The following is a 14,598-nucleotide window of genomic DNA, read 5'->3' on the forward strand; positions in this document are numbered from 1 at the left end:
GAAGCCTACTTGTGACAATAAGTGATTATTATTACATATTCTATTGATGCTCAAGGTGCAGTTGAACATCCTTGACTTCCAGCATGGTGACGTGTCAGTTACAGGCAGCATTAACCACACCAGCAACTAAAACTTAAGCAATCTGCAGAAGCATTACTTTGACCTCATTAGCAGGTGTCTACAATGGAACAATGTCGCGCACCAAGTCCCACAGCATCTCCTTGCTTCAAACCGGATTGCCTTATGGACTCATATGTTCCCGTGAGCTTGGTGTCAGGCCCCAAGTATCTTAGAAAAAGTGTTCTTCTTTCCGACTCCAGGAAATAGAGGAAACTGCAGCAGCAGCAGCTTCTGGGCATCTGCAGCTGCCAGCAGGAGCAAGCAGCACAGACAATCTGCAGCCGCAGCAGCAGCTTCTGGGCATCTGCAGCTGCCAGCAGGAGCAAGCAGCACAGACAATCTGCAGCCGCAGCAGCTTCTCTGCATCTGCAGCTGCCAGCCGGAGCAAGCAGCACAGACAATCTGCAGCTGCAGCAGCTTCTCTGCATCTGCAGCTGCCAGCAGGAGCAAGCAGCACAGACAATCTGCAGCTGCAGCAGCTTCTGGGCATCTGCAGCTGCCAGCAGGAGCAAGCAGCACAGACAATCTGCAGCCGCAGCAGCAGCTTCTGGGCATCTGCAGCTGCCAGCAGGAGCAAGCAGCACAGACAATCTGCAGCTGCAGCAGCTTCTCTGCATCTGCAGCTGCCAGCAGGAGCAAGCAGCACAGACAATCTGCAGCCGCAGCAGCAGCTTCTGGGCAGCTGCAGCTGCCAGCAGGAGCAAGCAGCAAACACAACCTGCAATAGCAGCAGCAGCTTCTCGGCATCTGCAGCTGCCAGCAGGAGCAAGCAGCACAGACAATCTGCAGCCGCAGCAGCTTCTCTGCATCTGCAGCTGCCAGCCGGAGCAAGCAGCACAGACAATCTGCAGCTGCAGCAGCTTCTCTGCATCTGCAGCTGCCAGCAGGAGCAAGCAGCACAGACAATCTGCAGCTGCAGCAGCTTCTGGGCATCTGCAGCTGCCAGCAGGAGCAAGCAGCACAGACAATCTGCAGCTGCAGCAGCTTCTGGGCATCTGCAGCTGCCAGCAGGAGCAAGCAGCACAGACAATCTGCAGCTGCAGCAGCTTCTCGGCATCTGCAGCTGCCAGCAGGAGCAAGCAGCACAGACAATCTGCAGCTGCAGCAGCTTCTGGGCATCTGCAGCTGCCAGCAGGAGCAAGCAGCACAGACAATCTACAGCCGCAGCAGCAGCTTCTGGGCATCTGCAGCTGCCAGCAGGAGCAAGCAGCACAGACAATCTGCAGCTGCAGCAGCTTCTCTGCATCTGCAGCTGCCAGCAGGAGCAAGCAGCACAGACAATCTGCAGCCGCAGCAGCAGCTTCTGGGCAGCTGCAGCTGCCAGCAGGAGCAAGCAGCAAACACAACCTGCAATAGCAGCAGCAGCTTCTCGGGCATCTGCAGCTGCCAGCAGGAGCAAGCAGCACAGACAATCTGCAGCCGCAGCAGCTTCTCTGCATCTGCAGCTGCCAGCCGGAGCAAGCAGCACAGACAATCTGCAGCTGCAGCAGCTTCTCTGCATCTGCAGCTGCCAGCAGGAGCAAGCAGCACAGACAATCTGCAGCTGCAGCAGCTTCTGGGCATCTGCAGCTGCCAGCAGGAGCAAGCAGCACAGACAATCTGCAGCTGCAGCAGCTTCTGGGCATCTGCAGCTGCCAGCAGGAGCAAGCAGCACAGACAATCTGCAGCTGCAGCAGCTTCTCGGCATCTGCAGCTGCCAGCAGGAGCAAGCAGCACAGACAATCTGCAGCTGCAGCAGCTTCTCGGCATCTGCAGCTGCCAGCAGGAGCAAGCAGCACAGACAATCTGCAGCCGCAGCAGCTTCTCTGCATCTGCAGCTGCCAGCAGGAGCAAGCAGCACAGACAATCTGCAGCCGCAGCAGCTTCTCTGCAGCTGCCAGCAGGAGCAAGCAGCACAGACAATCTGCAGCCGCAGCAGCTTCTCTGCATCTGCAGCTGCCAGCAGGAGCAAGCAGCACAGACAATCTGCAGCAGCAGCTTCTGGGCATCTGCAGCTGCCAGCAGGAGCAAGCAGCACAGACAATCTGCAGCCGCAGCAGCTTCTCGGCATCTGCAGCTGCCAGCAGGAGCAAGCAGCACAGACAATCTGCAGCAGCAGCAGCTTCTCTGCATCTGCAGCTGCCAACAGGAGCAAGCAGCACAGACAATCTGCAGCTGCAGCAGCTTCTCTGCATCTGCAGCTGCCAACAGGAGCAAGCAGCACAGACAATCTGCAGCCGCAGCAGCTTCTCGGCATCTGCAGCTGCCAGCAGGAACAAGCAGCACAGACAATCTGCAGCTGCAGCTTCTGGGCATCTGCAGCTGCCAGCAGGAGCAAGCAGCACAGACAATCTGCAGCCGCAGCAGCTTCTCGGCATCTGCAGCTGCCAGCAGGAGCAAGCAGCACAGACAATCTGCAGCCGCAGCAGCAGCTTCTCTGCATCTGCAGCTGCCAGCAGGAGCAAGCAGCACAGACAACCTGCAGCCGCAGCAGCTTCTGGGCATCTGCAGCTGCCAGCAGGAGCAAGCAGCACAGACAATCTGCAGCCGCAGCTGCAGCTTCTGGGCATCTGCAGCTGCCAGCCGGAGTAAGCAGCACAGACAACCTGCAGCCGCAGCAGCTTCTCGGCATCTGCAGCTGCCAGCAGGAGCAAGCAGCATAGACAATCTGCAGCTGTGAAATGCTCTCACAACTAACCTGAGCGGAGCCAAGGGAGAAGCCCCGTACAACTCTCAAGCATTCCCAGAGCTACTCCCCCTGGAGGTCAGGTAGTGCAACTGCACTTACAATATAGACACATGTATAAACAGGTTCTAATCCGGTGTGAATCACATTCACCACATTCACCCACTGTGAAACAAATTGAGTCCAGCGGGGGTGGTGGCTCACAGAGTTAGTCTGTCCGGTGGACGAATTGTTCTTTTTGATCTGCGGAGCACCGGGGTTGCAGCCTCTTGCGGTGGCTGTGTGGGCGTTGGGAGCTGGGGTACGATGGCAGACTCCGGGACGGGTCACGTCCGAACTTTATACACCTCTGGCTTGACTGGAGACTGGGGGCGGGTTGGTTCTGGCGCGTGGAACCAGTGGGGTGAGCTTGCGGAATCGGGGGCACAAGGGGGCGGCAGCATAGGGATCGGGGTAAGGGGTTCCTCAGTGGGGGTGGGGGGGGGGGCTGGAACCAGCGGGTGCCAGGTCCCGAAGGGATACTGTGTCCTGGCGACCGTCCGGGAACTCCATGAATGCGTACTGGGGGTTGGAATGAAGGAGGCGCACCTTTTCAACAAGGGGGTCAGTTTTGTGCCCCCTGACGTGCTTCCTCAGGAGGACCGGGCCTGGTGTCCTCAGCCACGCCAGAAGTGAGACTCCCGTGGTAGTGCCCGTAGAAAAAATGAAGAGTCGCTCGTGAGACGTTTGATTTCTAGCTGTACAGAGGAGGGATCTGATTGCATGGAGCGCGTCTGGGAGGACTTCTTGCCATTGGGAGACTTGGAGAGTTCTAGACCGGAGGATCAGCAGGACGGTCTTCCAGACCGTCGCGTTCTCCCTCTCCACCTGTCCGTTCCCCCTGGGGTTGTAGCTGGTAGTCGTGCTCAAGGTGATGCCCTTGTCGAGCAGGTACTGATGTAGCTCGTCGCTCATAAAGGACGCACCCCGGTCGCTGTGCATGTAGCTGGGGAAACCGAACAGTGTGAAGACACTATGCAGGGCCCTAATGACTGTGTGGGAGGTCATATCAGGACATGGAATGGCAAAAGGGAATCGGGAGAACTCGTTGATGATGTTGAGGAAATAAATGTTCTTGTTAGTGGAGGGGAGTGGCCCTTTGAATCGATCGCAAGGCGTTCAAAGGGCCTAGAAGCCTTGACCAGGTGGGCCCTGTCTGGTCTATAGAAGTCCGGTTTGCACTCCGCACAGATCGGGCAGTCCCTGGTGACCGCTTTTACCTCCTCGTTGGAGAAAGGCAGGTTTCGGGCTCTGATGTAGTGGGCGAGCCAGGTGACCCTCGGATGGCAGAGATCCACATGGATGGCATTCAAACGGCTGTTCTGCGCGCTGGCGCATGTCCCACGGGATAGGGTATCCGAGGGCTCGTTGAGCTTCCCTGGTCGATATTTAATATCGTAACTATAGGTGGAGAGTTCGATCCTCCACTGAAGGATTTTATCATTTTTTATTTTGCCCCTTTGCGAGTTGTCAAACATAAAGGCAACCAATCGTTGGTCGGTGATGAGGGTGAACTTCCTACCTGTGAGGTAGTGTCTCCAGTGACGAACAGCCTCCACGATGGCTTGCGCTTCCTCCTTGACTGAGGAATGTCGGAGTTCTGAAGCGGATAGGGTACGGGAGTAAAATGCAACGGGCCGCCATGCTTGGTTTAAAGGGACCTGAAAGGGAGTGGATTCATCCACCGCCCGCAAGGCTGCTTTGGCGATGTCCTCCTTGATGCAGCTGAAGGCCTGGCGCGCCTCAGCAGACAGGGGAAATCGTGTGGCCTTAAAGAGTGGGCGGGCTTTGTCCGCATATTGAGGGACCCACTGGGCGTAGTATGAAAAGAACCCCAAGCACCGTTTGAGGGCCTTGGGGCAATGAGGGAGGGGGAGTTCTAAGAGGGGGCGCATGCGGTCCTGGTCTGGGCCCAGGACTCCGTTCTCCACGACGTAGCCGAGGATGGCCAGTCTGTTTGTGCGGAAAACGCATTTCTCCTTGTTATAAGTGAGATTTAATTTCTGTGCCATTTGGAAAAAAGGGTGGAGGTTGGCGTCGTGGTCCTGCTGGTCATAGCCGCAGATGGTAACATTGTCCAGATACGGAAACGTGGCCCGCAGCCCGTACTGGTCTACCATTTGGTCCATTGCTCGTTGGAACACCGAAACCCCGTTGGTGACGCCAAAGGGAACCCGGAGGAAGTGGAGGAGGCGGCCATCGGCCTCGAACGCCGTGTAGTGGCGGTCCTCCGGGCAGATTGGGAGCTGGTGGTATGCAGACTTCAGATCCACCGTGGAAAATAGCCGATATTGGGCGATCTGATTAACCATGTCTGCAATTCTGGGGAGGGGATACGCGTCTAGGAGCGTAAAGCGATTTATGGTCTGGCTATAGTCGACGACCATGCAAAATGTTTCCCCGGTCTTGACGACCACCACCTGAGCTCTCCAGGTACTATTACTGGCCTCTATGATCCCCTCACTGAGCAGCCGTCGGACCTCCGATCGGATAAAGATCCTGTAGGCTGTATCGCCTGCTGCGAGTAGCTACTGGTTTGCAATCTGGAGTGAGATTGGTGAAGAGAGGAGGGGGGGGGGAGATGCGCAGCGTGGCTAGGCTGCAGATAGTGAGTGGGGGCAGGGGCCCGCCGAAGCTGAGGGTGAGGCTCTTGAGGTTGCACTGGAAATCCAGGCCTAATAAGAGTGGCGCGCAGAGGCCAGGCAGGCCATAAAGTTTAAATTTAGAATAACGAGCGCCTCGAATTGTGAGCGTAGCGACGGTGCGTCCTTGGATTTGGACTGAGTGGGAGCCCGAAGCGAGGGCGATAGTTTGTCTCAACAGAAAATTAGAAAGCAAACAGCGTCTTACCAGTTCTGGATGTATAAAGATCCCGGTGCTCCCGGAGTCAAAGAGGCATGGCGTGCTCTACCCATTAATCTGGACCTCCGCCATCGAACTTCGTAGGTTCGTGGGGCGGGATTGATCCAGGGTGACCGCGTTGAGTTGCGGGCCGCGTGGTGAGTGCCCGAGGAAGCCGTATTCTTCAGATGAGCTTTCTGAGCATGCCGATGCAGATGGGGCCCGTGGATCGCACGTGGTGAGTGGCGAGGAAGATGGCGGCCCCCATGAGTCGCACGTGGCTGGCCGCATGGTGGGGATTTGCCAAGATGGCGGCCCCCATGGATCGCACGTGGCAGCAGGAGGCGGAGTCGGGGCTTAGGCCGCAGCGTTTCGGGCCCCGCGGGCCCGCTGGTGTTGGGAACGATTTGATATCTCTGCAGGGGAGTTACAAACTAGGGCCCTTTCGCGAGGCACACTCTGGCATAGTGGCCTTTCTTCCCGCAGCTGCTGCAGGTCGCGGATCGGGCTGGGCAGTGCTGCCGCGGGTGCTGGCTTTGGCCACAGAAATGGCAGGCTGGGGCAGCTGAGTAGCTGGCTGGAGCAGCTGAGTAGCTGGCTGGGGCAGCTGAGTAACTGGCTTTGGCAGCGCGGTAGCTGGGGGGGCCATGCGGCACAGGCCTGGGGGGACTGTTGGTCGGGGGTCCACGATGGGGTTGCGGGGTCCACGGGAAATGACGTGGGGCTACGGAAGGAAACTTCCATAGTGGTAGCAGCCTCCACAGTAGTGTGTAAGTCCTGGGCCCCCTTTTCTAGCAGTCTTTGGCGCACATAGTTAGACCTAAGGCCCGCCACGAAAACGTCCCGCACAGCAAGCTCCCTATGTTCAGCCGCGGTAATGGCTTGATAATTACATGATTCCATTCACCTGAAGAAGGAGCCGTGCTCCGAAAGCTCGTGTTTGAAACAAACCTGTTGGACTTTAACCTGGTGTTGTAAGACTTCTTACCTTGATAATTACAGTCATTGGAAAGGTTGTTCAATTCCCTTACAAATTCGGCAAGCGTTTCTGTAGGCTGCTGACGGCGAGTTGTAAACACGTGGCGCGCATAAACCTCGTTAATGGGCCTAACATACATTTTGTCCAATATTGCCAGCGCTGCGGTGTCAGAACCGGCCGGATTCAGCTGCATGGAGATTCTGTGGCTTACCCTCGCGTGCAGTAGGCTGAGTTTTTGTTCCTCCGTTGTTCCGGCGGTGCTGGCTTCTGCCAGGTAGGCTTTAAAACATCTCAGCCAGTAGGAAAAAATTTCCTTAGCCTCTGCATCCTGTGGGTCGAGTTCTAGGCGTCCGGGCTTGAGGGCTGCTTCCATGATTTCTTCGACTGTTTCCTAAGTATATTAAATTGTTGGAACCAACAATTCTACGGACACGTGCTTGTAGGATTAGAATAGCGGTTTTAATATACTTACAACAGAGCCAGCCTGTCAGCAGTTGTACTTTCGGTGAACTGGCCGGCTGACCCAGTGGCACTGATCTTTATACAGCAGCTCCCGGGGGAGGAGTCCTGGGCGGAGCCAAGGGAGAAGCCCCGTACAACTCTCAAGCATTCCCAGAGCTACTCCCCCTGGAGGTCAGGTAGTGCAACTGCACTTACAATATAGACACATGTATATACAGGTTATAATCCGGTGTGACTCACATTCACCACAAAGCTAGAAGCTGCTCAGAGTCAAAGGGAGTTAAAGTGAGCTTCAGCATGAGCTTCATCAAGAACAGGACTCCGTCCTGGAGGATTTGGTAGGACAGACAGGTAGCAGCCGTAGTTGCCTCTATTATGGGTCTCCAATATATTTAAAGCTGGCTTGGAAAGCCTCATGGATGAAAAGCCTCTCAATCCCCTCCCCGTGGCACAGAGGACACATCTTGCCCCACGCTGAGCACTGAGGCAGCAGATCAAGTGTCTTTGAGCTGTATGCCTGAAAATGGAATTAGCTACCCACCTCCTCAGTTCCTCTCAGCAGCCACTCTGCCCCATACCCCACCCCCAGCTGCCACTACGTCCCCTTGTCCCCGGCAGACAATCCGCCCCCAGCGATCACTCTATTCCCTATCCCCGGCGGCCACACCGACCCCCATCCACCCCGCCCCACCCCAGCAGCCGCTGTGTAACCTCTCGCCCGTCAGCCACTCCAGTATCACACCCTGCTCGGCATCTGCTCCAAAACTCCAGTCCAGCAGCCACTCCATCCACCTTGCCTTGCAGCCACTCCGTAATGCCGGCCCGGCAGCCGCTCCGTAAGCTCGGCCCAGCAGAGCCACCCTGTTCCCCCGCCCGACAGCAACACCATCTCACTTAGCGGCGACCTTTCCCCGCTTGGCTGCTCCTCCACCCTTCTTGGAAGCTACTTTAATGCTTCATTCCTCCCCGAAAGCGCTTGTCCCTTCCCGGGTGACTCCAACTGCCATCGCAACATATTTTGAGACTCAGCTGATGGCTGCTCTTCCAATCAGAGACCGTTTCTCTCCTACATTTGCTACTGATTGGTTCATTCGTGATCCGAGCATCAGCTAATGTAGGACAGCAATGACTTATTCCTGGAGGAGTGGTTCGTTGAAGGATTGTAAATTCACGTACCTATATTTTGAACACTGGGCCTATTGGCCAGTTGGAGAGTCCTGTCCACATGTCGGACAACACTTTTCTAGACTCTCTCTGCTGGTACATGTATTTATGTTCACCTTTAATGGACCAAATGCATAATCCAATTCTTAATATACTACAACTAACATACCAGAGTGGAGCACCTGAGCCACACCAGGCGATGCTTGATACAGAGCTGACTACCAAGGCGCAAGAGATGGAAGGCAGCCAATGAATTGTCCAATACCAACAGATAACTCATTCTCCCCATTGGAGAAAATTCCTCTCATTGTTCACCAAATAATCAAATGAACGGATTTGTAAAAAGTCACTATGTGCACTGTTAACATTCCTCGTCCAGTAAATGATAAATCACTTGGCAGTTATGAAAATCATTGGTTCAATATTTTTTATTTTTTTTTATAAATTTAGATTACCCAATTATTTTTTCCAATTAAGGGGCAATTTAGCGTGGCCAATCCACCTGCTCTGCACATTTTTGGGTTGTGGGGGCGAAACCCACGCAGACACAGGGAGAATGTGCAAACTCCACACGGACAGTGACCCAGAGCCGGGATCGAACCTGGGACCTCAGCGCCGTGAGGCGGTTGTGCTAACCACTAGGCCACCGTGCTGCCCTATTGGTTCAATATTGACCTTTATTTCCTGTTCCATAAAGCAGAAATATGCTCTAGATCTCACTAGTCTGTCTTGTTTGATGTAGGAGGTGGTGCAGAGTAATACAAAAATTGATTCAGCATTGCTAAAAATAATCATCTCTTTCCTTGCTTCAATCCAGAGAAATGAAGTGAGACGTCACACTTTGGGAACGTTATATGTATCAGATTCACGCTCAACACTTCAAACTGAAAAGGATGATGAAGAACACAAACAGACCTTGGGTCACAAGGTAATTTCTTCCCGAAAGTGGAGTCACACCTGATGAAGTCAGTCATGAAGAGATCAACAGGCAGGAAGGAGTCAATGATTTCTAAGTTTTAAAAGTTGAAGCACTGACAATGATATCTCAAAATTTTCCTTGTTGCACAGACCTATTTAATTTAATGCATCATACTTTTAATTTTTCTTGCGGGAATGTTCACTCTTGTTATCTGAAAGGGGAAATTTTGTTTTAGGTTTTACATTTTTTTCTTTGTTGTTGTTTCCCATCTCTAATTGCCCTTTAGAAAGTGGTGGTGAGCTGCTTATTGAATCACTGCCATCCAGGTGGTGTAGGTAGATCCACCGTGGAAAATAGCCGATATTGGGCGATCTGACTAACCATGTCTGCAATTCTGGGGAGGGGATACGCGTCTAGGAGCGTAAAGCGATTTATGGTCTGGCTATCGTCGACGACCATGCAAAATTTTTTACCGGTCTTGACGACCACCACCTGAGCACTCCAGGGACTATTACTGGCCTCTGTGATCCCCTCATTGAGCAGCCGTCGGACCTCCAATCGGATAAAGACCCTATCCTGTAGGCTGTATTGCCTGCTGCGAGTAGCTACTGGCTTGCAATCTGGAGTGAGATTGGTGAAGAGAGGAGGGGGGGAGATGCGCAGCGTGGCGAGGCTGCAGATAGTGAGTGGGGGCAGGGGCCCGCCGAAGCTGAGGGTGAGGCTCTTGAGGTTGCACTAGAAATCCAGGCCTAATAAGAGTGGCGCGCAGAGGTCGGGCAGGACATAAAGTTTAAATTTAGAATAACTAGCGCCTCGAATTGTGAGCGTAGCGACGGTGCGTCCTTGGATTTGGACTGAGTGGGAGCCCGAAGCGAGGGCGATAGTTTGGCTCACCGGAAAAATAGAAAGCGAACAGCGTCTTACCAGTTCTGGATGTATAAAGCTCTCGGTGCTCCCGGAGTCAAAGAGGCACGGCGTGCTGCACCCTTTGATCTGGACCTCCGCCATCGAACTTCGTAGGTTCGTGGGGCGGGATTGATCCAGGGTGACCGCGTTGAGTTGCGGGCCGCATGGCGAGTGCCCGAGGAAGTCGTATTCTTCAGATGAGCTTTCTGAGCATGCCGATGCAGATGGGGCCCGTGGATCGCACGTGGTGAGTGGCGAGGAAGATGGCGGCCCCCATGAGTCGCACGTGGCCGGCCGCATGGTGGGGGTTTGCCAAGATGGCGGCCCCCATGGATCGCACGTGGCGGGAGGGGGCGGAGTCGGGGCGTAGGCTGCAGCGTTTCGGGCCCCACGGGTCCGCTGGTGGTGGGAGCGATTTGTTCTCTCTACTGGGGAGTTAAAAACTGGGGCCCTTTTCGCGAGGCACACTCTGGCATAGTGGCCTTTCTTCCCGCAGCTGCTGCAGGGCGCGGATCGGGCTGGGCAGTGCTGCCGCGGGTGCTGGATTTGGCCACAGAAATGGCAGTCTGGGGCAGCTGAGCAGCTAGTTGGGGCAGCAGAGTAACTGGCTTTGGCAGCACGGTAGCTGGGGGGCCGTGCGGCACAGGCCTGGGGGGACTGTTGGTCGGGGGTCCACGATGGGGTAGTGGGGTCCATGGGAAACGACGTGAGGCTGCGGAAGGAAACTTCCATAGTGGTAGCAGCCTCCACAGTAGTGTGTAAGTCCTGGGCCCCCTTTTCTAGCAGTCTTTGGCGCACATAGTTAGACCTAAGGCCCGCTACGAAACGTCCTGCACAGCAAGCTCCCTATGTTCAGCCGCGGTAACGGCTTGATAATTACAGTCATTGGAAAGGTTGTTCAATTCCCTTACAAATTCGGCAAGCGTTTCTGTAGGCCGCTGACAGCGAGTCGTAAACACGTGGCGTGCATAAACCTCGTTAATGGGCCTAACGTTCATTTTGTCCAGTATTGCCAACGCTGCGGTGTAAGAACCGGCCGGATTCAGCTGCATGGAGATTCTGTGGCTTACCCTCGCGTGCAGTAGGCTGAGTTTTTGTTCCTCCGTTGTTCCGGCGGTGCTGGCTTCTGCCAGGTAGGCTTTAAAACATCTCAGCCAGTAGGAAAAAATTTCCTTAGCCTCTGCATCCTGTGGGTCGAGTTCTAGGCGTCCGGGCTTGAGGGCTGCTTCCATGATTTCTTCGACTGTTTCCTAAGTATATTAAATTGTTGGAACCAACAATTCTATGTACACGTGCTTGTAGGATTAGAATAGCGGTTTTAATATACTTATAACAGAGCCAGCCTGTTAGCAGTTGTACTTTCGGTGAACTGGCCGGCTGACCCTGTGGCACTGATCTTTATACAGCAGCTCCCGGGGGAGGAGTCCTGGGCGGAGCCAAAGGAGAAGCCCCGTACAACTCTCAAGCATCCCCAGTGCTACTCCCCCTGGAGGTCAGGTAGTGCAACTGCACTTACAATATAGACACATGTATATACAGGTTATAATCCGGTGTGAATCACATTCACCACAAAGCTAGAAGCTGGTCAGAGTCAAAGGGAGTTAAAGTGAGCTTCAGCATGAGCTTCATCAAGAACAGGACTCTGTCCTGGAGGATTTGGTAGGACAGACAGACAGCAGCCGTAGTTGCCTCTATTATGGGTCTCCAATATATTTAAAGCTGGCTTGGAAAGCCTCATGGATGAAAAGCCTCTCAATCCCCTCCCCGTGGCACAGAGGACACATCTTGCCCACGCTGAGCACTGAGGCAGCAGATCAAGTGTCTTTGAGCTGCATGCCTGAAAATGGAATTAACTACCCACCTCCTCAGTTCCTCTCAGCAGCCACTCTGCCCCATACCCCACCCCCAGCTGCCACTACGTCCCCTTGTCCCCGGCAGACAATCCGCCCCCAGCGATCACTCTATTCCCTATCCCCGGCGGCCACACCGACCCCCATCCACCCCGCCCCACCCCAGCAGCCGCTGTGTAACCTCTCGCCCGTCAGCCACTCCAGTATCACACCCTGCTCGGCAGCTGCTCCAAAACTCCAGTCCAGCAGCCACTCCATCCACCTTGCCTTGCAGCCACTCCGTAATGCCGGCCCGGCAGCCGCTCCGTAAGCTCGGCCCAGCAGAGCCACCCTGTTCCCCCGCCCGACAGCAACACCATCTCACTTAGCGGCGACCTTTCCCCGCTTGGCTGCTCCTCCACCCTTCTTGGAAGCTACTTTAATGCTTCATTCCTCCCCGAAAGCGCTTGTCCCTTCCCGGGTGACTCCAACTGCCATCGCAACATATTTTCAGACTCAGCTGATGGCTGCTCTTCCAATCAGAGACCGTTTCTCTCCTACATTTGCTACTGATTGGTTCATTCGTGATCCGAGCATCAGCTAATGTAGGACAGCAATGACTTGTTCCTGGAGGAGTGGTTCGTTGAAGGATTGTAAATTCACGTACCTATATTTTGAACACTGGGTCTATTGGCCAGTTGGAGAGGCCTGTCCACATGTCGGACAACACTTTTCTAGACTCTCTCTGCTGGTACATGTATGTATGTTCACCTTTAATGGACCAAATGCATAATCCAATTCTTTTTTTAAAATAAATTTAGATTCCCCAATTATTTTTTCCAATTAAGGGGCAATTTAGTGTGGCCAATCCACCTACTCTGTACATTTTTGGGTTGTGGGGGCGAAACCCACGCAGACACGGGCAGCACGGTAGCATGGTGGTTAGCATAAATGCTTCACAGCTCAAGGGTCCCAGGTTGGGTTCCCGGCTGGGTCACTGTCTGTGTGGAGTCTGCACGTCCTCCCCATGTGTGCGTGGGTTTCCCCCGGATGCTCCGGTTTCTTCCCACAGTCCAAAGATGTGCGGGTTAGGTGGATTGGCCATGCTAACTTGCCCGTAGTGTCCTTAAAAGTAAGGTTAAGGGTGTGGGGGGTTGTTGGGTTACGGGTATAGGGTGGATACGTGGGTTTGAGTAGGGTGATCATTGCTCGGCACAACATCGAGGGCCGAAGGGCCTGTTCTGTGCTGTACTGTTCTATGTTCTATGTTCTATGTTCTAATGTGCAAACTCCACACGGACAGTGACCCAGAGCCGGGATCGAACCTGGGACCTCAGCGCCTTGAGGAGGTTGTGCTAACCACTAGGCCACCGTGCTGCCCTCATAATCCAATTCTTAATATACTACAACTAATCAACCAGAGTGGAGCACCTGAGCCACACCAGGCGATGCTTGATACAGAGCTGACCACCAAGGCGCAAGAGATGGAAGGCAGCCAATGAATTGTCCAATACCAACAGATAACTCATTCTCCCCATTGGAGAAAATTCCTCTCATTGTTCACCAAATAATCAAATGAACGGATTTGTAAAAAGTCACTATGTGCACTGTTAACACTCCTCGCCCAGTAAATGACAAATCACTTGGCAGTTATGAAAATCATTGGTTCAATATTGACCTTTATTTCCTGTTCCATAAAGCAGAAATATGCTCTAGATCTCACTAGTCTGTCTTGTTTGATGTAGGAGGTGGTGCAGAGTAATACAAAAATTGATTCAGCATTGCTAAAAATAATCATATCTTTCCTTGCTTCAATCCAGAGAAATGAAGTGAGACGTCACAGTGTGGAAACGTTATATGTATCAGATTCACGCTCAACACTTCAAACTGAAATGGATGCTGCAGAACACAAACAGACCTTGGGTCACAAGGTAAGTACTTCCCTAAAGTGGAGTCACACCTGATGAAGTCAGTCATGAAGAGATCAACAGGCAGGAAGGAGTCAATGATCTCTAAGTTTTAAAAGTTGAAGCACTGACAATGATATCTCAAAATTTTCCTTGTTGCACAGACCTATTTAATTTAATACATCATACTTTTAATTTTTCTTGCGGGAATGTTCACTCTTGTTCTCTGAAAGGGGAAATTTTCTTTTAGGTTTTACATTTTTTTCTTTGTTGTTGTTTCCCATCTCTAATTGCCCTTTAGAAAGTGGTGGTGAGCTGCTTATTGAATCACTGCCATCCAGGTGGTGTAGGTCGATCCACCGTGGAATATAGCCGATATTGGGCAATCTGACTAACCATGTCTGCAATTCTGGGGAGGGGATACGCATCTAGGAGCGTAAAGCGATTTATGGTCTGACTATAGTCGATGACCATGCAAAATGTTTCCCCGGTCTTGACGACCACCACCTGAGCACTCCAGGGACTATTACTGGCCTCTGTGATCCCCTCACTGAGCAGCCGTCGGACCTCCGATCGGATAAAGACCCTATCCTGTAGGCTGTACCACCTGCTGCAAGTAGCTACTGGCTTGCAATCTGGAGTGAGATTGGCGAAGAGAGGAGGGGGGGAGATGCGCAGCGTGGCGAGGCTGCAGATAGTGAGTGGGGGCAGGGGCCCGCCGAAGCTGAGGGTGAGGCTCTTGAGATTGCACAGGAAATCCAGGCCTA

The 14,598-nt window shown here is 53.5% G+C and overlaps 1 protein-coding gene across 1 annotated transcript in view; it reads left to right on the forward strand.

Annotated features, from left to right (window-relative positions):
- LOC119962278 (microtubule-associated protein futsch-like) overlaps positions 1-14,598 on the forward strand; it is a 433,376-nt gene that overhangs the window by 319,384 nt on the left and 99,394 nt on the right. Inside the window, exons 29-30 of the mRNA XM_038790266.1 lie at positions 9,088-9,198; positions 13,745-13,855. Coding sequence (XP_038646194.1) covers positions 9,088-9,198; positions 13,745-13,855 — 222 coding nt within the window. The remainder of the gene's footprint in view (positions 1-9,087; positions 9,199-13,744; positions 13,856-14,598) is intronic.

This window comes from Scyliorhinus canicula, chromosome 2 (genome assembly GCF_902713615.1).
Source record: "Scyliorhinus canicula chromosome 2, sScyCan1.1, whole genome shotgun sequence".
Classification (NCBI taxonomy): domain Eukaryota; kingdom Metazoa; phylum Chordata; class Chondrichthyes; order Carcharhiniformes; family Scyliorhinidae; genus Scyliorhinus; species Scyliorhinus canicula.